General features: G+C 33.7%; 1 protein-coding gene across 2 annotated transcripts in view; it reads right to left on the bottom strand.

Annotated features, from left to right (window-relative positions):
- Positions 1-25,806, bottom strand: part of SEMA3A (semaphorin 3A) — a 318,166-nt gene that overhangs the window by 18,052 nt on the left and 274,308 nt on the right. For both annotated transcript variants that reach the window (XM_032276470.1, XM_032276471.1), the window contains exons 12-16: positions 23,892-24,111; positions 20,532-20,623; positions 10,617-10,658; positions 6,387-6,544; positions 259-326 (exon numbers count right to left, since the gene is read on the bottom strand). In XM_032276470.1, coding sequence (XP_032132361.1) covers positions 259-326; positions 6,387-6,544; positions 10,617-10,658; positions 20,532-20,623; positions 23,892-24,111 — 580 coding nt within the window. The remainder of the gene's footprint in view (positions 1-258; positions 327-6,386; positions 6,545-10,616; positions 10,659-20,531; positions 20,624-23,891; positions 24,112-25,806) is intronic.

Genomic DNA, 25,806 nt, shown 5'->3' on the forward strand with positions numbered 1-25,806 from the left:
TTAATACAAGAAAGTTGAGCTTTAAACCTTGTAAGCATCTAAAATTTTAAATTTATCATAATAATAAAACATCAATCAGTGCTTTGTGTTCTTTAGGATTTTCTTTCTGTAAGATTTTACTTCTCTTCTGCTGTATTTCCTTAAGTATTCTGGGAAAGATTATGCAGATATGCATTGCATGTGTATGTGTGAATATGCATTATTTCTTATGATTTTAGCCTGGTCTTAGCAGGTTGAAAGATGAAAAATGTGACTTACCATGGTGTTGTAAATCTGAACAGTGAGTCAGTGGGTCTCCATTTCTTATATCTTGTCGTCTTGTGCGTCTGAAACAATTATATTTAAAAGGTGTTATTATATCCTTATTTTTCCATTTGTCCTAAGAATGAAGGAATTTGTCATAAGAATGAAAAGGAATAAAAAACATATATATCATAGACTCTAAAAACTTAGAGGAACAGATGAATCTACATCCAACTAAAATATTTTTTAAAAACAGTTCATTATACCTGTAAGAGCAGTCTCCAAGTTGAACAAAATAGGAAACAAGATCCAAATGGACTAACAGCATGTTAAAAGTTTTTAAAATAGTGATAGCAGAGAATTCATGGCTTTTTCACTACTAGATGTCAATCAATAATGATCTAATATCTAGAAACTCAATACCTAACTTTTGTGGAAAAAGCACAAAATCTTAAAAAATCAATGTTTTCAACAAAGGGAATTAAACTTTTTTCTGATTATTAATGAAGGAATAAGCTTGAAAATTATAATTCACATGAATATTCTCTTTCTCTAAATGATGACATATTATTCCTTAAATAGACTTTTGCTAAATTTTTTAATGTTAAGACTAGAAATTCTATATTTAAGCTAGTTTAAAAAAATTTTTTGGTTGCTATATCAACCTATTAAAAAGTTTCTTTTATGATCATATGGCTATGATTGCAAACCAATTTACCTGTGAAGTGAATAAAAGCAACAATAAATGTTGAACTTAAGGGCAAGGCTTCATCTTGCCAGAGGAATGAGAGAGAGAATAAATGAACTTACTTACATTTAAGAGAAAAGCAAAGTTTGCTTATAAAAATCAATCAATTTTCTATATTCCACCCTCAGATCATATGTGAGTTGCAGGACGTTGTGGGTATCCTTTCCCTGCATTTTGCAAATGTTTGCCTGGGAAGGACTAGTTAGATTCTAGTCATTATGGTGCAAAAAAAAGATGTGAGGTTCCAGGAAGAGGCTAAAAATGGAGATTGGCTATGTGTAACAGACTGGAAAAGATTGGGGGACACTTACCCAACTGTTTTCTGCTGCTATTTTAATGGGTATTGTCTTGCTGCAAAATTAGTTACCATTCCTAAAAAGAGCTCTCAAAATGGCCATTGAGAATTGCAAATATGGAATTTGTTACTGTATTCATAAATTTAGAAGTCTAAAGTATTTATAGATTTCTATTTGTAGAATTAGTGAAACTATCAAACAGATGTTGCACATTGCAAAATTGAACCAACAAGAGAACTTGTGAAACATGAACCACAAAGCATTTGGGAAGGCATTTTTCACTGTCATTTAAGCTTTTGAAAAATACCATCACAAAGAATATATAAATCATGAGGCATCTAAACATCCTTTTTGAAGACAGTGTCACACTCATGAAATTGGATTAAGTAAAATCTGTAAGGCATAACAAAAATGTGCTAATGAAAATTCCTTCAATCTTGAATTGTAGGTATACAATAAATACTTTTCAAATATATAACATTCAGGTTTTAACTTATTATAGATATGTTTATGATTTTTTTTATCTGTTTCTGTATTAAGAAAAGCTTAAAGGAGGAATCCAAGATGGCCGATTAGGAGCAGCTCAGGATGGCAACTCCCAGCAAAAGTACGGAGGGTGAGTGGACGCTGCATTTCCAGATGGATTTTTATTGCCCACAGACCAGGAGATTCCCAGGCGGAGGAGCCCCACAGGTCAACAGCGCGGCTGTTTTGCCAGTGCCCTGGCATGGTGGTTCTCCATACAAAATACACGGGTCTGGGCGCTGTTTTAGCAGATGCTTTGGAGCTCCGGGAAGGCAGAGTCACCCATTTATCTGATTAAAAAGGGGACTGAAAGAGGGAGTTAGGCCAGGAGTTTCCCAGGCAAAAAAGCACCACGAATCTCAGCGTGACTGTTTCAGCCAGCGCAGTGCGTCACTGCAGGGGAAATCACACAGATCCCAGTGCCCTTTTTTTTTTTTTTTTGAGACGGAGTTTCGCTCTTGTTACCCAGGCTGGAGTGCAATGGCGCGATCTCGGCTCACCGCAACCTCTGCCTCCTGGGTTCAGGCAATTCTCCTGCCTCAGCCTCCTGAGTCGCTGGGATTACAGGCACGCGCCACCATGCCCAGCTAATGTTTTGTATTTTTAGTAGAGACAGGGTTTCACCATGTTGACCAGGATGGTCTCGATCTCTTGACCTCGTGATCCACCTGCCTTGGCCTCCCAAAGTGCCCAGTGCCTTTTAAACAGGCAACTGGAACACCTGGGAGACAGTGGACCGTTCAACTGGAAAAAAAAAAAAAAAAGGGCTTTGAGACAGGGAGCCAGGTGATCAGGCTTGGCTGGTCCCACCCCCACAAAAAAAAAAAAAAAAAAACCACCAGCAATCAGAAATGCTCTGAATTGAGAGTTTCACAGCAAGCACAGCTGAACCCGGGATGGTCTAGCTCTGTGGGGGAGGGGCATCCACCATTACCGAGGCAGTCCACCACTATGGAGGTGGTTTGCCATTGCTGAGGCAGCCTACCATTACAGAGAGAGTCCATCATTACAGAGGTAGGCAGCCATGCCGAGGCAGTTCTAACTATACCTGTATAAATGGGACTGCAGGGAAGTTCACATGGCAGCTGGGCGGTGCCCATGGCAGCTCAGCAAAGCCTCTGCAGGCAGACAGTGACTAGGCTGCCTCCTGGCTGGGAGGGCACCCCTGAAAAAGGCAGCAGCACAACAGAAACTCATAAAGACAGAGCATCTGGGGAAAAAAAGGGTGTTTATGAGTTCTGCTGCAGCAGACTTAAACGTACATGCCCAGCAGCTCTGAATGAACAACGGAGCTCACAGCTCAGCACTTGAGCTCGTATAAAGGACAGACTGTCTCCTTAAGCAGCTCCCTGACCCTCGTATATCCAAAGAGTCACCTATAAAGGAGAGCTCAGATATCTGGTGGGTATCCTTCTGGGACAAAGATAGCAGAAGAAAAAAACTGGCAGCACCCCTTACTGTTCTGCAGCCGCTGCAGGTAATGCCCAGGCAAGCAAGGCCTGGAGTGGACCTCAGCAGTCCTGCAGCAGAGGTGCCTGAATGTTAGAAGGAAAATTAAGAAACAGAAAGAAATAACTTCATCATCAACAAACTGGACGTCCACTCAGAGACCCAATCTAAAAGTCAACAACTAAAAAGATGACAGGTGGATAAATCCACAAAGATGAGAAGAAACCAGCACAGAAAGGATGAAAACACCCGAAACCAGAACACGTCTCCTCCTACAAGGGATCACAACCCCTCACCAGCAAGGGAACAAGGCTGGATGGAGAACGAGTGTGATGAAATGACAGAATCAGGTTTCAGAAGGTGGGTAATAAGAAACTCTGTGAGCTAAAAGGGCATGTTCTAACCCAAAGAAAAGAATCTAAGAACCTTGAAAAAAGATTTGACAAAATGCTAACGAGAATAAACAACTTATAGAGGAATATAAGTGAACTGATGGAACTGAAAAACACAACACAAGAACTTCGCGAAGCATACACCAGTTTCAACAGCAAAACTGACCAAGCAGAAGAAAGGATATCAGAGGTCGAAGATCAACTCAATGAAATAAAACAAGAAGGCAAGATTAGAGAAAAGAGGGTAAAAAGGAATGAACAAAGTCTCCAATAAATATGGGACTATGTGAAAAGACCAAATCTATGTTTGATAGATGTACCTGAACATGACAGAATGAATCCAAGCTGGAAAATACTCTTCAGATATTATCTAGGAAACCTTCTCCAACCTAGCAAGGCAGGCCAATATTCAAGTCCAGGAAATACAGAGAACACCACAAAGATATTCCTCAAGAAGAGCAACCCCAAGGCACATAATCATCAGATTCACCAGGGTTGAAATGAAGGAGAAAATGCTAAGGGCAGCCAGGGAGAAAGGTCGGGTTACCCACAAAGGGAAGCCCATAAGACTCACAGCAGATTTCTCAGCAGAAACCCTACAAGCCAGAAGAGAGTGGGGGGCCAATATTCAACATCCTTAAAGAAAAGAACTTTCAATCCAGAATTTCACCTCCAGCCAAACTAAGCTTCATAAGTGAAGGAGAAATAAAATCCTTTACAAACAAGCAAGTACTCAGAGATTTCATCACCACTGAGCCTGCTTTACAAGAGCTCCTGAAAGAGGCACTAAACATATAAAGGAACAACCAGTACCAGCCACTCCAAAAACATACCAAATGGTAAAGAGCATCGACACAATGAAGAAACTGCATCAACTAAGCGGCAAAACAGCCAGCTAGCATCAAAATGGCAGGATAAAATTCACACATAACAATATTAACCCTAAATGTAAATGGGCTAAATGCCCCAATGAAAAGACACAGACTGGCAAATTGAATAAAAAGCCAAAACCCATCGATGTGCTGTATCCAGGAAACCCATCTCACAGGCAAGGATACACAAAGGCTCAAAATAAAGGGATGGAGGAAGATTTACCAAACAAATGGAGAGCAAAAAAAAGCAGGAGTTGCAATTCTCATCTCTGATAAAATAGACTTTAAACCAACAAAGATCAAAAGAGATAAAGAAGGACATTACATAATGGTAAAATGATCAATGCAACAAGAAGAGCTAATGATCCTAAATATATGTGTACCCAATACAGGAGCACCCAGATACATAAGGCAAGTTCTTAATGACTTACAAAGGGACTTAGACTCCCACACAATAATAGTGGGAGACTTTAACACCCCATTGTCAGTATTAGACAGATCAATGAGACAGAAAATTAACAAGGATATCTAGGACTTGAACTCAGACCTGGACCAAGCAAACCTAATAGACATTTACAGAACTCTCCACCCCAAATCCACAGAATATACATTCTTCTCAGCACCACATCACACCTACTCTAAAATTGACCACATAATTGGAAGTAAATCACTCCTCAGCAAATGCAAAAGAACGGAAATCATAACAGTCTCTCAGACTAGATTGTAGATTATTCTACACTCAGTAAATGTTATCTAAAGTGTATAATCAAAAGATTTAAATAGGCATTAGGGCCATGTCTTTGCTCAAATATTGTACCATATATTTAAAATGATACAAATGTTGTAGGACATACCTCACTAGCTATGAAAATCTACAATCATAGCTTCTTTGAAAAAAATAGCTATAATAAACAATAATAAAATCAAATTTATTTCTTCTAAAATGCAGTGGTTTCATAAAGCTAGTTTTTATTTTATGTTTCAATAGGTTGATAATACATGCTGTTAAAATCTTTAGGCTCATGTTACTGAGATACTGTGTATTAATTCCATCTACCATTGCTCATTTCCTAAACCCTGGTAAATACTGATAGAGAAAGACAGCCTTCAGTGAGTAATGGAGGATATGTTGAAAGGGCTATTTTGTCAAAAGAAGAAAGAATTATCAACTTTTAGTCAAGCATGTCCAAAAAAGTTATTTTTATGTATTATCGAAAGTATACTTAAGATATATATTTATCTATATATATTGCATGTGTACAGACAGGTTGATATTTTATTACATGGTTTTATGTTTCAAGTTCAAATAATGCAAACGCAAGGTGAAACTATAATAATATAACATTTAAATTTTCTTGAATCAAATAGAGATATTTTGGGATGTTAATAAAAATTACATATGTCACATATTAAAATGTAATATTTTCAAAACTACAAATAAATTGTTCTGGACTTTTTATAATTAGACCCCTGTGTACTACCTAAGACTCTAAACGAAAATAAATTCCTTTCTCTGAGCATTTTCTGTTCATCCAGAGACACAAATTGACTTATTAAAGTTTAAAAATGAGAAAGAATGTTACTGGATAGAAACAGAAGAACATTTTTGGACAACAGAGTATTTTGATCTAAAGGCACAAGGCTCAGTCTAGGTTCTGTTCATGACTTTCTCTATGACTTTTTTCTGAATTTTTTTAAGTATTTGAAGAAAAGAGAAAACAAAACCAATCCTCTCCCTCTGCCCCCAAATCTTTTTATTCATTAAAAAAATTAATATACTTATTTGAAGAAAGCTGTTCCAAATTTGGAATCATATAGGATGAATAGCAAACATTTCATTTATTTTCAATATTTTTCCTACCTCTTTGCAGTGGGAAAATAGCGAGAGCATGAAGAACCATCCCAGGCACAGTAAGGGTCTCGGGCGAGGCAACACTCTGCACAGGCTTTCCCATAAATATCACACCGGTGTAAAGGGAGCTGGGCTACCCCAGCCGTTGAACCAATATATAGTTGTTGCTGTGGAAAGAGTTTACTGCTGTGACAAAAATTCTCTTGTTTTTTTAAGGTTTTTTTTTTCTCTTGAAAAAGAGTTTATTTATATGTAACTTATCAAAGATAAAGGTTCAAAAAAATCATCCGTTTATTAATAGTTTCTTTAAAGGCCTTGTAGACAAGATGGCAGTTTAAAATGGAGCAAGAGCAAGTTCTAAATATTTGACTAAAACAGGTGTCTTTTATTAAGTGTAAAACAAAGGGAAGATGAAGACAGTAATACACCAAGCAATATAATGTTCAAAGCTTCAGTTTTTGTTCTTAGCAAGTTTGCTTTACCTTTACCGTTTATAATACTCATCTACCAAAATGTCTTTATCACCATGTGTTCCAGACTGGCCAGAGGCAGGAATCATTGTTTCTGACTTCTCAGTATCTTACTGTATTGCCTTTGATGGAGTATGCCCACCTATGATAGGGGAAGGGGCAACATTTTGGTGCTTACATTTGAGAAAAACTTTGGGCTCAACACCAAGAACTGTCTTGCCCTTGCACTACCTCCAAGATTATTATTTTAAATAAAGTAATCTAAACTACTAAATTACTGCCCTTTCAAAAGATCTTTGAAAAGGGGAGCAAAGTACACTCTGGTGCAGTCTGCCAAACCAAAAGCTGAGGTGTTATGGAAAAAGCATAGTGTTGAGCATGTAGATACCTGGATTCTAAGTCTCGCTGCACATTAACAGTCTGTGTGATTTTGAACTATTTGTATAATTTTTCTAAGAATTAACTTTCTTTTTAAAAATGAGCATGTTTAACAGATCTTTAAAGTATGCATTCAGATGAACATCCTACAATGCATTTATTCTCAATGAAATTGGTGTTACCGAAAGAGGCAGAATATGCAAGATTTAAAAATATTGTTTTTCTACTAATTCAGGATTTCAGTACAACTTTTAAAATGCCTTTAACAAAGTTGAGCCAACATAGCATATTAGCTGCAAATTTATGTAAACGCAAAATAAAATAAAATTAGTTGGCTATTTCTCCACATTTACTGTTATTGGTACTATAGCTCTCTTTTCTTGCACTAGAGGATTCAATAATTATAGTAAGCCTTAAGTAAAACTTACATAAATACTGAGACGTGTAATGTGTAAATTAAAAAAGTGTATTTTAATTTCTCTAGTATATAAATAAAAAATAAGTTTTAAAAAAGTCAGTCTCTGAACAATGGTATGCTTAATACTACACATTTTCTAATGCAATGAATATAAATAAAATTAAATTTCCAAAGGCTTTCATATATAAACGACATGTATAAATAACCAGATAAATTGAATGCAGACTGAAGGACCTATGAGAATCTAAGAAAATATTAAGGTTATAAAGAGTGTTTGCATAGAAAATAGTTCTCTGCTTAAATCTCACCAACTAACTCATACCTTATTATTACAAGCAAAGTAAAATGAGGGGAAATATAATACAATAAAATCTAAACCATTGTGGAAGCATTTATCTTCATTAATATTATATTCCATTTCACTACATGGAAAAAATAAAATTATAGCATATATTACTAAGTGCTTAATTTTTTGCTATATTCAACTTTTATTATAGTATTGAATTTAGCTATAAACCAGGACAAATTAAGAAATGATGTTTAAATTCTTTGGGAAGAAAAGATTAAGTATTGTTAAGCTTTCCTTTTCCTGTTTTGTCTCTCTTTTCTTTTTTTCTTTCTTTTTCTTTTTTCTTTCCTTCTCTCTTTCTTCTATTCTTTCTCTCTCTCTTCTCTCTCTCTCTCTCCCCCCTTCCTTCCTTTCTTTCTTTCTTTCTTTTTCTTACTTTCTTTCTTTTCAACAGCCTCCTTTTTTAAAATGAACTTAGACACTACTGAAAGTAAGCAATTTGAATATATGGACGTGTCAATCCATACATTGTGTTTGCAGCTATTTTGAAAAGCTACTCATCAGGTTAGTCCTACAATCAAAAGATCTGTATGTTTGGCCAATAACTTCTAGGAAGCATCAACAAAATGTGTGTGTGTAGATATAGATATATAGATATAGATATGGATATAGATATAGATTTTTAAAGAATATGACATTTAAGTAGAAAAAGTGTTATTATCTAAATAACAATATCAAAATCTGTCTTATTCCTTTAGGAGAAAAACAGTATGTGGAAAGAACAGAAAACCAAAATGTGGCAACTGAAATTATTATAATGAAAACCTAAAGTGTCATAAAATGCCAAAAAGTAACTATAGCTCAATGTCATGTTCATTTTACCATAATTCTGCAGTATTATTAATGAAGTGCAAAAATAATTACATTATCCAAATGAAATATAGGGTAGGACTTTAGGCACCATTGAGCATAATCCAGTCACTAGTAAGTAACCTGATGTGCTTTTTCTGCCCAATTTAACATCACCACAGGCTTTCTCACTATCCTCCTTCACAAGTTGTGGGCTACAGCAGGAGATGGGTTCATTTATCCAGAAAATTAGTTGCAATGCTACTTGTCTTTCTTGAAATTACCACCTCACTTTAAAAATGCCCGTAAGCATGAATGAAATTGAGTCATATTTCAACGAAATCAAATCATATCTTCCAGTAATGGAAAATAAGGAAAGGGACACTTTCTTCTCTCATGGTATTTTAAATTGATAGATTGTTTTTCTTTGTTGGTTAAATGTTGGATTAATAGGTAATTTTTAAGTAGCTTTAAAAATGTAAAATAGAAAGAAATGGTTTATAAAAATAGATGTGGAGGTACTGTAATTAAGATTGGCAATGAGGCCTAGCAGAGAATAAATAAATAATTTTAAAAATCATTACAGGAAAGAATATCCCTATCTAGCTTCCATCCTGGAAATCCCCAGATTTCCTTGCCAACCTCTGACAATTTTTAGATTACAAGAACAGGTGAACACATATTTATGCAGTGTAAGATAACAGTATCAGGTCAATCACATCTGCACTCTGGGTTGCTCTAAATATCTTGGAGATTATCAATCTATTTTGATATGTCTGTGTGAGGAAAGGATACACACTGAATTTTACTGGCAGAGTAATTTAGTGTCTTGTTCAAGGGATAAAGTATAGTTAGAGATAAAACATGTAAACAGTTCAGGAATAAGATTAGCCAAACGATTCTCATATTTTACAATTATGTATATAAGTTTTACTATAGTAAGTGAGGCATACCCTACTTCATTCTGGTTTTTCTGCTTTGTGTCTGTGTGTGTGTGTGTGTGTGTGTGTGTGTGTGTGTGTGTGTGTGTGAAGTTACCATTGATACAATGGACAGAAGAAAGTCTAGGTAACATTTATGGAGAAAATATAATTCATTAGACACTAAAACTGTATTTGTCTACACATATCACACAGTATTTAGAAGCAATTGACTTTTCTTAAGTGTCTTGCCAAAGCATTCATTTGATATGAATTTTAGAAAGACTATTAACTTGCTGCCCTTAACTTTTGAATTCATGAAGTTTGGAACTTATTTGGTAGTGACCATTTTTCTGTTTTCCTTTTGTATTTAGCCACAGTTAAATACACATTTTGTTTTCTCTAGCATATGATACTACTGGAAAAGTAAAATTAACTTTTAAGTCAAGGTCTTCTAAACACACATAGCCAGTGAATAATTTTACTAGCCTCTAAAAATGTATTTTTGTTTATACTTGCAAAGTAAAAATAAAATATAAATGTTTTCATATCCTGAAATATCACAATGCTATTTCAAGGTATACACATATATACGTAAGCAGAAAAGATGAAAATTACGGAGTATTAAAATATTAAAATGACAAAAGTAAACTATAAGTAAAAATTTATAACAAATAATCTAGGAAATACGTTTATAGAACACAGATGAGATTGATAAAAAATATGGGGCAATGGAAACTATCTTCAGTTTTTAATCTACTAGCTTATTATGAGAATAATATTTGTTTTCTCCTGTTTTTTTGTACAATTGTTAAGTAATCTGTGAAATTTGATAGATAATAAATAAATATATCTATCTGAAACACAAGAATTAACAAAATATTGGATATCTATGGCAATACATAATGATAGTACCTGCTTGGTGGAAAGCTCCATTGCTGAAATAGTAGTCGGTTCCTAAAGGAGAAAAAGAAACGTGAGGTGTTTAGTCAATTAGAACAGTCGTCAGCCATTTGTTAATTAACTCAAGACACTGACATTCATTTTCAGAGAGAGAACTTCAGTGTCTACGATAAGCAATGTGATTGGGAAATAAGACATGTGAAAGAAGCTGCATAGATCAGTGTCAAATATGTGGAGCAGACAATCAGACTGTGTCAATATCATACAGTCTACATGCCTATAGTTGACCAAGTTGGGGTTATTGCTTGCTACAATATAAGGGAAGACAGGAGCCTGCATAGTGAGAGAGCGTTGGAAAAATGTTTTGGACTTGTGCTAGGTGATTCGGGAGGGTTTAAAGAGGTAGAACTTTTTTCTACATTGGGCATTGTCAAAAAGCAGGGGTAATTCTATGGTTAGGTATCTTCATAAATCATTTAGGAGGAAAGAACAAAGTAAGGCTAAAGCTCTGACGGGTGTAGAAGTAGCAATCACTCATGATAGGCAGGATATGGGATATGTGGTCATTTCTGTGGTTTGGACAATGTTACATTTTTGTCTGTGTTTGGACATCATTACAGAATGGTTTTCTTTTTATCCTAATTCATCATAATCTCAGAGTGGTCCTTTCTGATGTTGGTATTCTGTGAAAATTGTTCTGTTCAACTGGAGAACGCTGCCTTAGCCGAGAGTGCCAGCCCTTGGTTTCATGTAAGTACAAGGACTTACACCCAGGTCTTTGCCAGAGAATATAATCTCTTTAATGTCTAGTAACAGGTTAACATAGAGAATTAATAACTAGGGAAGTAACACTCACCAGTGAACTTCAATAAGTGTTCTGTCTGGAGCTTATCATAAATGCGTATAGACTTGCCTAAATAAATCTTGTTCTTTGAAGTAGGCAGACTACCAAAAGCCTATATATACCTGAACACATGAGTTTATATCCTTTAGGTTCACTGTCAATGAACTGTGCTGCCGGCTGTATCTTTCATTCAAAACAAACATGAAGATAAGACAGAGACTGCTTGTGGGTTCCAGAGGGGTCTGATAAGAAAGAGGATTAGGTGGAAAGAAGGATCCTAAAAGGCCTCTCTGTGTAGGTGACTGAAGCTTCTAAATTAAGTGTGAACAGTTGGACTCTGGAGCCAAACTGGCTGGACTCAAATTGTGATTCAAATCTGACTATAAATGCAGTATTAGGCAAAGTATGTAAACTTTTTGTAATTTTTTCTCATTTGAAAGTTAGATGGTACCTCTCTTATAGGGTTGGTGAGAAGACAGAAAGAATTAATACATGTAAAAAACATTAAAAATGTGCTTGGTATATAGTACTTATTCAAATCTCTCCTCCCTCTCTTCCTCTCCCCTCTCTCTCTCTGTCTCTCTCTCTCACACACACACACACACACACACACACACACACACGCATACGCACCCATTTCCATCTCATTTCCTTGCTTTAGTTTTTCTCTTTAGTGCATATTACTGGTGAGATATATACACACATATTATCTAATACATATATTATTAATAATATATATTAATAAATTTTATATAGATACATGTAATTCATTTTTTGTCTTGTGAGTTTCTTCACACATCCCAAAGCAGAATCTGAGATAAAATCTTGTTTGCAGGTTTGGGGCAGGAGTAAAGAATTGAGAAGGTGGTGGAAAAAATCAATTAAAAAGTTTACTATGGAAGTCAACACTGAGAAAAAATCTGAGGGTAGTTGACAATGACTCTCAAAATTGTCCACTGAGGTTTGCACCAAGAAAGGTACTTATTCATTCCATTCCTCATTGGATGTTCTCAGGGGATTAAATCTCCCACAGTCCAGGTGTGACTCTTGCTTTTCTTTTGGCCTGCTGGGCACAAAGTAGAAGACTCCTTATAGGAATCAGAAGTGAGGTGAAAGGATGTGAAGAAGCAGCTGAGGGATCTCATGTGTCTTTTTAATTGCCTGTCCCCTACAATTTGGGACGGAGATTTTGGCTATTAATTTCACAGTCATATTCCTAGCACCTGGAATTATACCTGGTATTTATAAATTCTTAGTATTTGCATGAATGAATAAATGAATGAATTCTTTACCAATGTTCCTTTTTCTCTCCTGTCTTCAACTTACCCCACTATACTCTCCTTCTTCCATTTAATTTAAGTTAAAGACAGTCCTCTTATTAAGTCTTTCTTTGATTCTTATAGCTTAGCTGGAATTTCTTCAAAAATAATTTAAAATAGTCTATACTCACTGCTTTTACTTGTTCATCTCTCATCCAATGCCTTCCCCACTCAACCCACTGAATCTAGCTTTTATTCTAGAGAGGTGGCCTACTATCCTCAGAAGCAGAAATCGCCAAGGAACTGTGTATTGCTGATAGGACACTTTTCTGTATACAGAATTATTATTGGACTTTGTTTTATATGTTACTGTTGACCACTTATTTCTTCTTGACTGCTTCCTCTAATAAATTCCATTATGCCTTGGAATTCTGTATTAACTATTTCTTAATGGCCTTTATGACAGTCTTTTTCTCATCCTGTAGTCATTCCTAACATGTTTACTGTTCCTTGCCCACTCCTTTCCACTCTCCTTTGGATGCCATTTTTCTTCCCTAGTGAGCTCTTGTGGTTTTAATTACTCCCTATGTGCTGTAGAACAATAAATCTCTACTTTGAAACCTGATGGCTGAGTTGACAGGATTTTTCTTAACAAATTTAAGACAATATGCCTGAGACACAAATGAGACAAATGATTTAGGATGTACGTTAAAGTAATGGTATAATTTAGAGATTTTCCATATTTTCCCACTTTCATAGCTTAAATGAATTATATTATTAAATATAATTTTCCACAAAAATTATCAATCATAAAGACAACTATGATGAAAGAAATGTCTATCAACTTTTTCTATGCAGAGATATAACCTTTAGAATTTAGTAGCCTCAAATCTCAAAAACTAAGGGCACAATGTATCATGGATATTCAGCTTTTTAAAAAAAATTGAAGACTGTATTTAAGTTTGTACAATAATGAAATAAATGACCAAAACAGAAAATTTAGAAAAGTAGGAAAAATTTTCCACAGATACTTCTTTCTTTCCAACAATTTCACATGATAAATAGTTATGTGGTTATTAAGGAGCTTACTTCATGAAGGTTTTTTGACATAAAGTTTACAATCAAAGTTCAGGGAAAGTGTTTCTTAAGCAGAGAAGGATTAATAGCTAAAGTAATTAAAGTGAAATTAGGTAGCTCTATGTACTTTAAAAAATGAAGCTGATTAATATTTATATATTTCATGTTCATTGACAATATGAACAACTATCAATAAGGTAGATGAAAATAATTATTTCATATATGAATGTTAAAACATAAAAGTAACACTAGAACATAATAGACTCCATTGTGTCATATTAAGATTTTAACATTCTTAACTTACAATCCTACAATCCATTAATTAAAGGAAACTTATTTATTATTTAGACCAGAAAATTAATAACTGTTTGAAATAAGATGTGCTATATGCTGCCTGTGGTTGAATTTTAATAGACAATATATTAAGATGACATTTATTTAAACAAGCTATCGGTTTTGTTTTTTTTTTTTTCCTGAGAAATAGTGGGTAGTGAATATGACTTCCATTTAAAACAGATGTAGCTTCATAAACATGTTTTCATGAAACTGGCTTCAGTTGCATTTAATTGGTGTTCGAGTAAAAATAAAATTAAAACTTAGTATCTTTTCAGTGCTTTCTATGACTCTCATTTAGATTTTTTTCAGATATTTTAATCTAGTCCTTATTAAACTTTCTCACTTGCAAAGCTTTTCAACCTGTTGATCCCAGGAGATTCTGACATAGCCTACTAGATGCTAAACACAAGGACACTCCTTTAGAATGAGTTAATAGACTAAGTTAGGAAAGTATCAATTGTGTTTTACATTTGAACGAAATTAAACTCTTTCATTTGTTTGCTGAGCTGTTCATGGAATATTGCATAAATTGAGTTTAAAATGCATGTGCTATCAATGTACCATGCAATTCTTTGCAGTCAATAGAACTATAAATAAAGCCCCCTGTCCTACGTGCACTGCAACTTGATGTAACATTTCGGCCTCAAATGTAAACCCTCTTTGACTGTACTGGAAAGAAAACCCCTAACTGACTAGTTAAAATAAAAATCAGCATAAGTTAGGCTTTTATATTTTCTGACTATTTTTATAAAACAAGGTATATATATTTACATTTCAAGCATTTTAAAAGAGATTTTCATTTGTGTGACTAGTTAACAATAGCTGCCATTTACTAGCAATCTTAATTTTAAAAAATCACTTTTAAAAAGCATTTATAATCACAGTCCTTATTGTGAGATGAAGAAATTGAGGCTCGATTGACTTTAACTAACTTGTTCAGAATCACATAGTAAATACAATTCAAATTCAGGTTTATGATTGCAAATCATATTAGGAATTAGACTCATTTCTTGGAATTTTAATGTCATTTGAGGTATTTTATAGCAAATCAAAGTCATTTCTAGAGTCCTATACCAATGCCAATTTTATTTTACCTCTTATTACCTATTAAAAATTTACTTTAAAAATTTTTATTACTAAGGAATATTTTTCTTTCTATACTCTGATCGAGATTTGATTTCACCCCAAATAAAAGTATATTGGATGTAACTGAAACCACTGGAATGTGTGTGATTAGTCAGGGTGTTTTCCTGAAACCAACCTCAAGATGGGAATGGGTATAGTACTGGTTTTAATTCTTGCATTTATATGAGGTTTGGTTTTTCATTCTGTCAAGGACACATAATAAACATGGCCTCATGAAGATGATAATATTGTAAAATTAACTGGTTAGGTAACATTAAATGTCTTTAAAAAATCCAAGAATATCATATACTACCATGACCCTAAGTCAGTACCTTTTCTGTTTACCTTGTCAAACTATCCCTGACCTTTTTGATAGCATTTTATTTTAAATGGAATGACTTACATGGCTCAAATAGAAACAAAGAAACTATAAAATTTCTCTGCTTATTTCACTGTATATGGCTATGGCTTTAAATGTTGTGTTTTTTTCCCCCTACCACTGTAAAATTAAACAAAGTTTGACAGTGAAATATTCCAATTGCTAGACCACAATATATGTATGAACTTTGCCTGATAGAATAGAATGTTGAAAGTAAATATTTCTCTAAACTTTGCCCAAATATGTTTTGTCTACTTGAGTGCCAAAGAAATAATAATGACAATAATGCATAGCAGAGAAGAGAACTGAAATCGTATTCTATCAAAGAAAGTGTTCAACATGGACACAGGGAGGGGAGCACTACACACTGGGGTCTGTTGGGGGGAAATGGTGGAGGGACAGTGGGGGGTGGGGAGTTGGGGAGAGACAGCATGGGGAGAAATGCCAGATATAGGTGAAGGGGAGGAAGGCAGCAAATCACACTGCCATGTGTGTACCTATGCAACAATCTTGCATGTGCTTCACATGTACCCCAAAAACTAAAATGCAATAAATAAATAAATAAAGTGTTCAGACGTAAGCAATCTTTTTACAAAATTTTAAAGTCCTAAACAAGCATTTCCATGCCAGCACAATATTGCTTATTTATATTTAGTTGTTACAGATTGATAATGAAATTTTCTCATGATATCTTAAACCCTACACAAATGTCATCCAATAGCTATCACAGGTATAAGTCAGTTGTGTATTTCTCTTGAAACTGTGAAATGCTAAAAAAAAAAAAAAAAATCTGATAGATACTAAAAACTCATACCGTCATGTATGGGTTGATGACAGACATACATTCTGAGAAATGGATCATTACATGATTTTTGTCATTGTGCAAAAAATCGCAAAGTACACTTACCTACTATCTAGGCTAGATGATACACTGTTGCTCCTAAGATAGGAACCTGTACAGCATGCTACTGTACTGAATATTTTAGGCAATCATAACACAATAGTATTTGTGTATCTAAACATATCTAAGCATAGAAAATGTACAATGTATGGTAGAAAAGATTTAAAAATGGTACACCTGTGTAGGGCATTTATCATGAATGGAGTTTGCAGGACTGGCTGTTGCTTTGGTCAAGTCAGTGAGTGAGTGCTGAGTGAATGTGAAGGACTAGGACATTACTGTACACTACTGTAGACTTTATAGTCACTATAGACTGGCTACACTAAATTTTTTGAATTATTTTTCTTTCTTCAGTAATATGTTAATCTTTGCTTTCTGTAAACTTTTTACAACATAAACTATTGAATTTTTTTAATGTTTTGACTTTTTGTTTTGTTTTGTTGTTTTTGAGATGGAGTCTCTTTCTGTAGCCCAGGCTGGAGCTCAGTGGCACAATTTCAGCTCACTGCAATCTCCACCTCCAGGATCCTGGTTCAGGCAATTCTCCTGCCTCAACCTTGTGAGTAGCTGGGATTACAGGCACGTACCACCAGGCCTAACTGATTTTTGTATTTTTAGTAGAGATGGAGTTTCACCATGTTGGCCAGGATGGTCTTGAACTCCTGACCTAATGATACACCTGCCTTGGTCTCCCAAAGTGCTTGGATTATAGGTGTGAGCCACCATGCCTGGCCAACATTTTGACTCTTTTGTAAAAACACTGAGCTTAAAACACACAGTGTACACCTATGCCAACATGTTTTCTTTTCTTATACTCCTGTTCTATAAACTATTATTATCTTTAAAATTTATTATTATTATTTTACTTTTAAAAGTCCTTTTGTTAAAAATGAAGACAGAAACACATACACTAGCCTAGACCTACACAGGGTAAAGACCATCAAAATCTCTTTCACCTCCATATCTTGTCCTACTGGAAGGACTTCAGGGTCAATAGCACATATATTTGATATCTCTGTATTATAGGAGATAACACATTATCTCCTATGATAACAATGCCACCTTCTGGAATACTTCCTGAAGGATCTGCCTGAGGATGTTTTATAATTATTTTTGTATAAGTAGAAGGAGTACAATGTAAAATAACAACAAAAGCATAGTCTTGAAAATGTTAGGCAATGGAATTTTTTTAGGCCCATTATAATCTTATAGGACCACTGTCATATGTGCTATTTATTCTTGACCATAATGTTGTTATGCAGGGCAGGACTATCCTTGCAAGATTGTTGGTTTCCAACATCCCATAATTTTGTTAAAAGTCATTTAGTAGGTCTGTTTAAATTAACATCTTTTCAGATTAAAATTCTTATTAATGTACTAAACAACATAGCTGAGATGTGAAATATAAACTTAAAATCCCTAGAGATATAAATAATAAAAATTTGCTAGAACACAATATTACTGCAAAATTATGCACATTCTAATTCATATCAGAAAATAAAGAATAAAAAAGAACTTTGTTTTTTAAATGTCGTGACGTGATAAAATTCTACAAAATAAAATGTAATTGTACTAATAGGTAGAAACTTAAGTCCTAGAAACTGAGATGAATAACACATCAGAGTCTTTGAGCTGCATGAAGTCAGAGACCATTTTTATAGTGTTCATCTCTGTATCATCAGAACTTTGCATTGTGCCAGGAGCATCCTATCTACTAATATACATTTATTTACAATGGAATTAATTAATGAACTACAACTGAAGGGAAATGTGTAAAGGAACTATTGACAAGTGCAAAATTAAGAGATTCTGGCAATTAGAAATTCTTAAGATAGCAATATTATAGTGTCTCCTGTAACTTCATTTGTAACAGTGGTGGCAACATTCATTTCCAAATATATGATATTGGTAAAGGTTTTCTACTGGAGAATAATATGGTGCAAAATCAGGATGATAACTTGTGAATGTTCCTAGTTTATTTTTCTCACACTTGGGCACCTCACTTTAATCATGGTCTCCTTGAGGAAGGCCTTAAATTCTTTAATCTCTTGTATTTCATTTATTCATCAATAGTAATTCATTCATTCATTTAATACATGTTGGTTTAAAAGACATTTTAGGTTCTAGAGATATAACAATAAAGACAGGACAGCAATTTATATATCCACCTCTCAGTGCCTGTACTTTTCTAAATCTAAACGTACTCTATAATAGCTAACAGAGTCCATTTATATAGTTGTTAGTTGTTGTTGTTGTTGTTGTTGTTGTTGTTTTTAATTTCTAAGATAAAGTACCAATGCATTTGCTTATTGGGGTAACCTATGCAACATGGTGTTGATAAGGATTAGTCATCACTCTACACCAGACTGATACTTTAGATCACATTGATACTTTAGCATACAAATTATTACAAATAAAATAAGGCTAATGTACTTGATTTTTAAAAATCATAGAATTATGATTATTTTATTATTTTGAAGGCTTAAACCAAGGATTAGTAGGAAAGGCTACTGGAAATGTAGCTCATTTTCAGTTTAGCTAAACTAAAACAATAAAATTATATTAACAATGACATTTTGAGCTAAGTGCCTGTTACTGTCTTTGATGCATTACATATAGTGTTTCTAATTCTTCTCCTGGTGAAATAATTATTATGCTCACTGTTTTACTGATGGTGGAGCTCAGAGGGATGGTTTAAGTGTTCCAAATGGACATGTCATATAGATATGACTGCAGAGTCTAAACTCTTTCCAGTAAAATGTTATATAGTTTGTTACCATAAAACATCTATGTTACAATTCAGCAGTTGTATGTTTCAATGTTAATTATAATGCCAATTGCATAAATATATATTAGGAATTTTCCATATTATACTTCATTTTTTCTTTAAAATACTACTGAAGAGAGGAATACCTTATTGTACACGGGTATGAAAATGTAGGGGTAAGACATCTTAGGAAAACTGCTTACCATTGAAATACTGAATCAACTGAAAATTTTAATCCAGCCCATTCATTTTATAGATAAACTGCCAAAGACACCTGAAGACTAAATGATATCACTTGAAGTTGTCAGACTAGATCCAATGTTTTCTCAATTTTCTGTCTACCAACTTCTTCTTATGCATGAGGGGTTTTTTTTGGGGGGGGTAGTTATAAATGTCTCAAAAATGTTTTTTCTATTCTTTTATCAAAAAAATTAATAACACATTTACAGTCATGTATTTTTCTGTCATATGTAATTAATCATTTCAAGATGTGCTTCAATTTGAGCTATTTCTATTAGCTGACTTCCCAAAAGAAATAACAGACACATGGTATATGTTAGACTACTCCAGTTCTCCTCTTTCCCTTCACTTTATGTCCTGATGCTTCCACCCAACACCCTCGCTCACCCACACCCCCATTCCTCCAACCCTATACAACCCCCTCTGGGCCATCTGTGATTCAGGATAAAGGGAAAAATATGTGTATTTCTTAAGTGTGTAGACTAGGAATCTATAACAAATTTATTGTCAGTGATATAAACCCATAAAATTTTCTTTTGCAAACAAATGATTTCTTTAAGAAAATATAAAATAGTTCATACATAAGCTAAAAATTGTTTGAAATGTCTTCACTATTCTGTCATTCTGAATATATTTCTCTTAGTACATTCATGGAAGTTACATATTATTTCAGTTATACTATAATGTGTAAAATAGATTTTAGGAGTGGGGAAGAGTTTGTTCATTGAAGTAACTTACATAAATAATATAAAATGTAAATAATATATTTTATCATTGAGAAAACAAAATATGAGCCAAAAATATATTTCTTTACATCTTTAGATTTAACTAGCATTGAATGTTTCAAGGTTTATTTTGACTAGTGTCTGGCTTTCTAATTGACAAGCTAATTAGAAGGGTATGCTAGACTAGTTGTCCATACCAAGTTCAGTGTGCAGCTGTCCTGGGGGAAAGACGTACAACTGAACTTGTTGACACTTGAAATTAAGCAGCACTCACCCGAAAAACTGTCATTTCTTCCAGCAGAACCTCTTCTAAATCATGCCAAGTCTCCTTAGGAATTGAAACTACTTTAAGAACGGTCCCAACATCTTTGAAAGAAAGCGGGGAGAAGATCACAAGTTAAAATAGAGCTGAACAGAGTTTAGTGTTAATGAATGAAGTATGCATTTGCCCAACAAAGTACAGTTTGACATAAGTTCTCCTTTTAATTTCTCTTTTGGTCAAAACACAAGTAAAATATATATTTAAGTATAATTCATGCAATTAGACAAAGTATAAGGATAAACTATAAAGACATCCTTGGAACATAAAAAATTGAATTTTTATAAATATATTAAGACTTGAAGAAGGTTTTATCATGAGACTGCATACATTTTTAAAAATATAATAATTATCAAAGAGGTTGCCTGGGTTGGATTAATTCTTTTTATTATTTCTAAAAATATCTCCTTAATTGTCTGGTGTCTCAGAAACAAAACCTAAAATAATACCAGTTTGTCATATGACAGGTTCTTCCACTTTTATTACAAAATCAGAGTACTTCTATGAAGACTAAATATAAATGAAAAATGCAAAGAATGTTGTCAAGCAAGGGAAGTAGTCAGAGCTTCAGAACCCTGGCTGCTCATCTTGTCATCTAAAAGTCTTTAGTACTTAGAAGTTCCAAATGATGGCTCAATGGCCATTTTGTAATGAATGACAATACCCAGTTTTCAAAAATAAACACTTAGGATTACTTATTACAGTGGTTTTTCAAAAATGCACACTCTGGTTAATCCATTTTAGAGCATTAAACAAATTTAACATTCAGAAGCCAAAGCATAAAAATATTGAGCATATTTTATAGAGATTTCAAACCTTGTTTATGTAATTTGCATTGTTAAAAGAGACAACTTGTTTTAATGACAAGAGTTGTCACTTTTACTCTTAGTTGGGCTTAAAAGTTATTAATTTTCCAGTATTACATGTATGTTCGTTCCTGTTCTTGATGGAATGAGGGGGCTTATTAAATTCAAAAATTTTACTCTTCAACCTTCCAGTTCTGACTAAACTTGATCAAATCTAGTTAGCTTCGATTGGTTCCTTTTAATCAAGTTCAACAGAGTAATTGTGAAGAAAATCTTGTCAATAAAGAATGAATTATATGAGAAAAATAATTCATTGATAACTATTTTCGGGGAACCAACTTGATATGTTATATGAGATGAAGAAAGGTTGCTAATTTATCCCTTGTAAAGTTAAACCAAAAAAGTACACTTTAAGAGGACCCTTCTATGTTTACAGACCTGAGACTGCTCATAACACTAAAGATTAAAGGTAAATTAGGTTAATCTACCCAGTGCCTCTGATCCAGTCTCCAGTATCAAAACACAACTTTATGTTTTCCAGATCAAGTTTTACCAAGTAGTATTTCAAACAATTTCACACAAATTGAATCAGATTACTCAACTAGGATCAATATACTATGATGTGCAACTTAGTTAAAAGATAAAATTACTGTAATCAGTTTACCTTGCTGACAGATGGCCCTGTTCTTTACTGACCAATAGCCATCCACATCATCAGACATTCAACATGCTCATGAAATTGGTGCCTTTAAAGACAGTTTGTGTCCAAGAGGAATTAAAAGCTCATGATTGGGTTTATTGGATCAAATACCCGGAAGCAAGCTTGGTTGCTTTGACAGTGAGTAAGAAGCTTCTCAATACATTTAAGCCAGAGGTGAAGAAAAAGGCAAGTGTGACATTATCGTACAAACTTACTCTGCAAAGAAATTCAATTATAATTTGATGTTAAATGATAAACTAATATTTGTCAGAGAGAAATACTATTTCTTATATTTTCTAAGGATGTTTATAACCAGAAATTGATACTTGCAATTCACTGACTTTTACAAAACCCTGGGTCTGGTTGGGATTCTTTTATTTGGTAGAGAAACTCTCTCACTCATAAAAGTAGACTTTTAATATACTGCTTAGAACCTGACACTGTTACACCTGATAACATAAGTATTTCACAATTTTGTTATAAAACTTTAAGTCTTTAAAGCACTTACTATATGGTTGCCATTCCCCTGTAGTTAATGCAATTTTTTTTCTGTTTCTCACTAAGGGAAAATAAATGTTATTATACAAGGTTTCAGTGGAGCACTCACTCTGTTTCCCATTGATTTATGTCAGTTAACAGCGTTAATGGAGACTAGAAATTTATTACCTTGGAATCTGACCCTAAGTAGCAAGTATCAGATTTGTAACCAGGACTTTCAAAAATAATTTTACTATTAAAAAGAGCAGGGAAAAAAATAAAATAATATATCATAATAACAATGAAATTCTTTCTGAAAATATACCTGAAAAAGTCTGTTTCTAATTATGAAATTAGTAAAAATGAATTGTTAAATGTCTATAGAAATGTATCTAAGAATTATTTTAATAAATTTTTTTCAAATTATTTGATGGAAATTTTTCTAATTTTCATTGTATGGCAGAAACACTGAAAAATTCTATTGCTAATATTTATTTACTAGACGATGTTCTCCTTATCATAATTTTAAGGTTAAGATAATTTTACACTAATATTCTGGAACTATTACTGAATGTCTTGGGAATTTAAGGTGGGATTTGACTAATATATCTTTGTTCTAAAAAACCACTGGCCAGAAAATTTATGATAGAATTATAAACATTGATTGCTCACCTAATCATTAGCTTTACCTGATTTTAAACATACCAACTTTTCATTGAAAAGGGAATTTATTATGAATTAATATGTCTCAAGTTCTTGGAAAAGATAATAAACTTGTAATAGAAGAATATTCATGTTATTAAGTCATTTATTAGAGATGAATTATACTTTGAAAGTAACTATAAAAACTGGACTCAGTTCTTAGTATACATTTGATCCTTGAACAACATGAGTGCGAACTGTGTTGGTCCGCTTATATACAAGTTTTCATCTGCTCCTACCACCCTTGGAAGAGCAATGCCAATGCTTACTCTTCCTTCTCTTTAGCCTACTCAACAGGAAGACAAGGATGATCTAATTCCACTTAATGAACATTAAATATATTTTCTCTTCTCCGTAATTTTCTGAATCTTTTCTCTAGCTTATTTTATTGCAGAAATACAATATCTATATATAGGACATATAACATATGAAGTTAACTGATTATGTTAGGTAAGGCTTCCAGACAACAGTAGGCTATTAAGTTTTGGGGAAGTCAAAAGTTATATGTCGATTTTCGATTGCACAGAGAGTTGGCACCCCAACTGCTGAGATGTTTGCAGATCAACTTTACTTAATCAGTTAAACATAGTGTACTGGAAGAAGGTTTACATCTGAAGTTAAGAAATTTACCTGTTCCGATAAACATAACATCATACTGTCCGTCCTCTGCATCAACTCGGTCTACTACAATTTGTGTGAACTGATAATTTACATCTGTTTTGATCATTATTGGGCGATTATTTATAGGAAACACTGGATTGTACATGGCTGGATGACTTCTTGCAAAGGTTATAACATCATCAGGGAAGTCCTTTGTAGAGTCGAAACCATCAAATGTTTTGCTGGGACACTATTAAGATAAAGAGAGAGTATCTTTTGATTAAAATCTAATAAACATAATTATAAATTATATAATAACATATGGCCTTAATGGTTCTACTTAAAATAGTAGCACAGGCCAGGCATGGTGGCTCATGCTTGTAATCCTAGCACTTTGGGAGGCCGAGGTGGGTGGATCACTTGAGGCCAGGAGTTGCAGACCAGCCTGGGCAGCAAGGTGAAACCTGTCTCTACTCTACTAAAAATACAAAAATTAGCTGGTCCTGATGGTGTGCGCCTGCAGTCCCAGCTACTTGGGAGGCTGGGGCAGGAAAATGGCTTGAACCTAAGAGTTGGAGGTTACAGTGAACTGAGATCATGCCACGCACTCCAGCCTAGGCAATAGAGCAAACTCTAACTCAAAAATAAAGTAAAATAGTAGTACAATATTCAGTATATATTTCCTAAATGTATCTTAATTCTCAGTGGGATTTAGTTATGTCACTAATTCTTAGGCAAAATTACAAATGCATATAATGAATTCAGTGTACAGGAGAAGTTTGGTGCCTCTGTTAGTGCCACAAGCTTGAGTGTCACTAACATAACAGGTGAAGTATTTGACATAATAAATGGAATATACTACAAGTAAATGCAATTGATCTTTGGATTAGAGATGCTCAGAATAATTTTCTTGAATACATTTGACTTTATACTATGGCATCATGCTAAAATACAAATGAGCTTTTCAAACTGAAAAACAATATAAACTAATGTTTTAACATAATGCTTTAAAAGTATCATCAATGAATGTAATAAATAAAATAATCCCAGAGCTAAGGAAAAGTGTTATTCAAAGTGTTTAGCAACCTGCATTGCACATAAAGTGACCAATCAGAATGGACATCATGAGCAAGCAGAAGAGATAATGGTCCCAGCAGCCAGAAAGATGCATGGTTTTGCACTGGCATAACCTTACGTCTGGATGTAAACACTCTATGTAAGACAATACAACAAAAATGACAAATCAAGATTTCACTGTCTCCTTTCACTATGTTTATTGATGCAGTGCAAACATTTATAAAGTACAGTATCTCCGATCTCTTGCCTCTAGTCTTACACTTAAATAATTTCTACCATTAATGTAAAAGCTTGGGAGATAAAATGTAATTATGAGAGATTCTTTATTTTACAAGAAGCTTAGAATGAGAAATCAATTGTCTTTGCCATTAGCTTGAAAACTATTAATAATTCTTGAGAAACAAAATGAATTTGTTTTGAAATGGGAAGAGTATATATACATATATACATATATATGTCTATGTATGTGTGTATACATACACAATAATACAGCAATATAACCGTTAAAGAAGGCAAGGTTGCATTTCTTTTTTTTACGTAATTTACAAAGTTAAGGTTATAGAAATATTATTTATGTAAAAACCTGGAAGACACAATAAAACCTATTTTCATGACATTTAAAATTATTTCTGCACGTCTCTACTACAATGTAAAATAATTTGCAAAAATTTAAAAATGTGTGATCAAAAAATAAGATTTAATAAATTTAGATTTATATCTTATACCGAACTTAAAAACTGACATCTGTAAAGAACGTGTTTTTAAATGTGGAATTTCTTGCAGTCACAGGAAATCCTTGTCTTGCTTTAATTTATAATCTTGAAATGTTTGTTCTACATTATCTACATTTAGTATCTGTCTGTAGCTG

The sequence above is a fragment of the Sapajus apella genome, unplaced genomic scaffold (assembly GCF_009761245.1).
Source record: "Sapajus apella isolate SASKATOON/1434 unplaced genomic scaffold, GSC_monkey_1.0 scaffold7, whole genome shotgun sequence".
NCBI classification, from domain to species: Eukaryota; Metazoa; Chordata; class Mammalia; order Primates; family Cebidae; genus Sapajus; species Sapajus apella.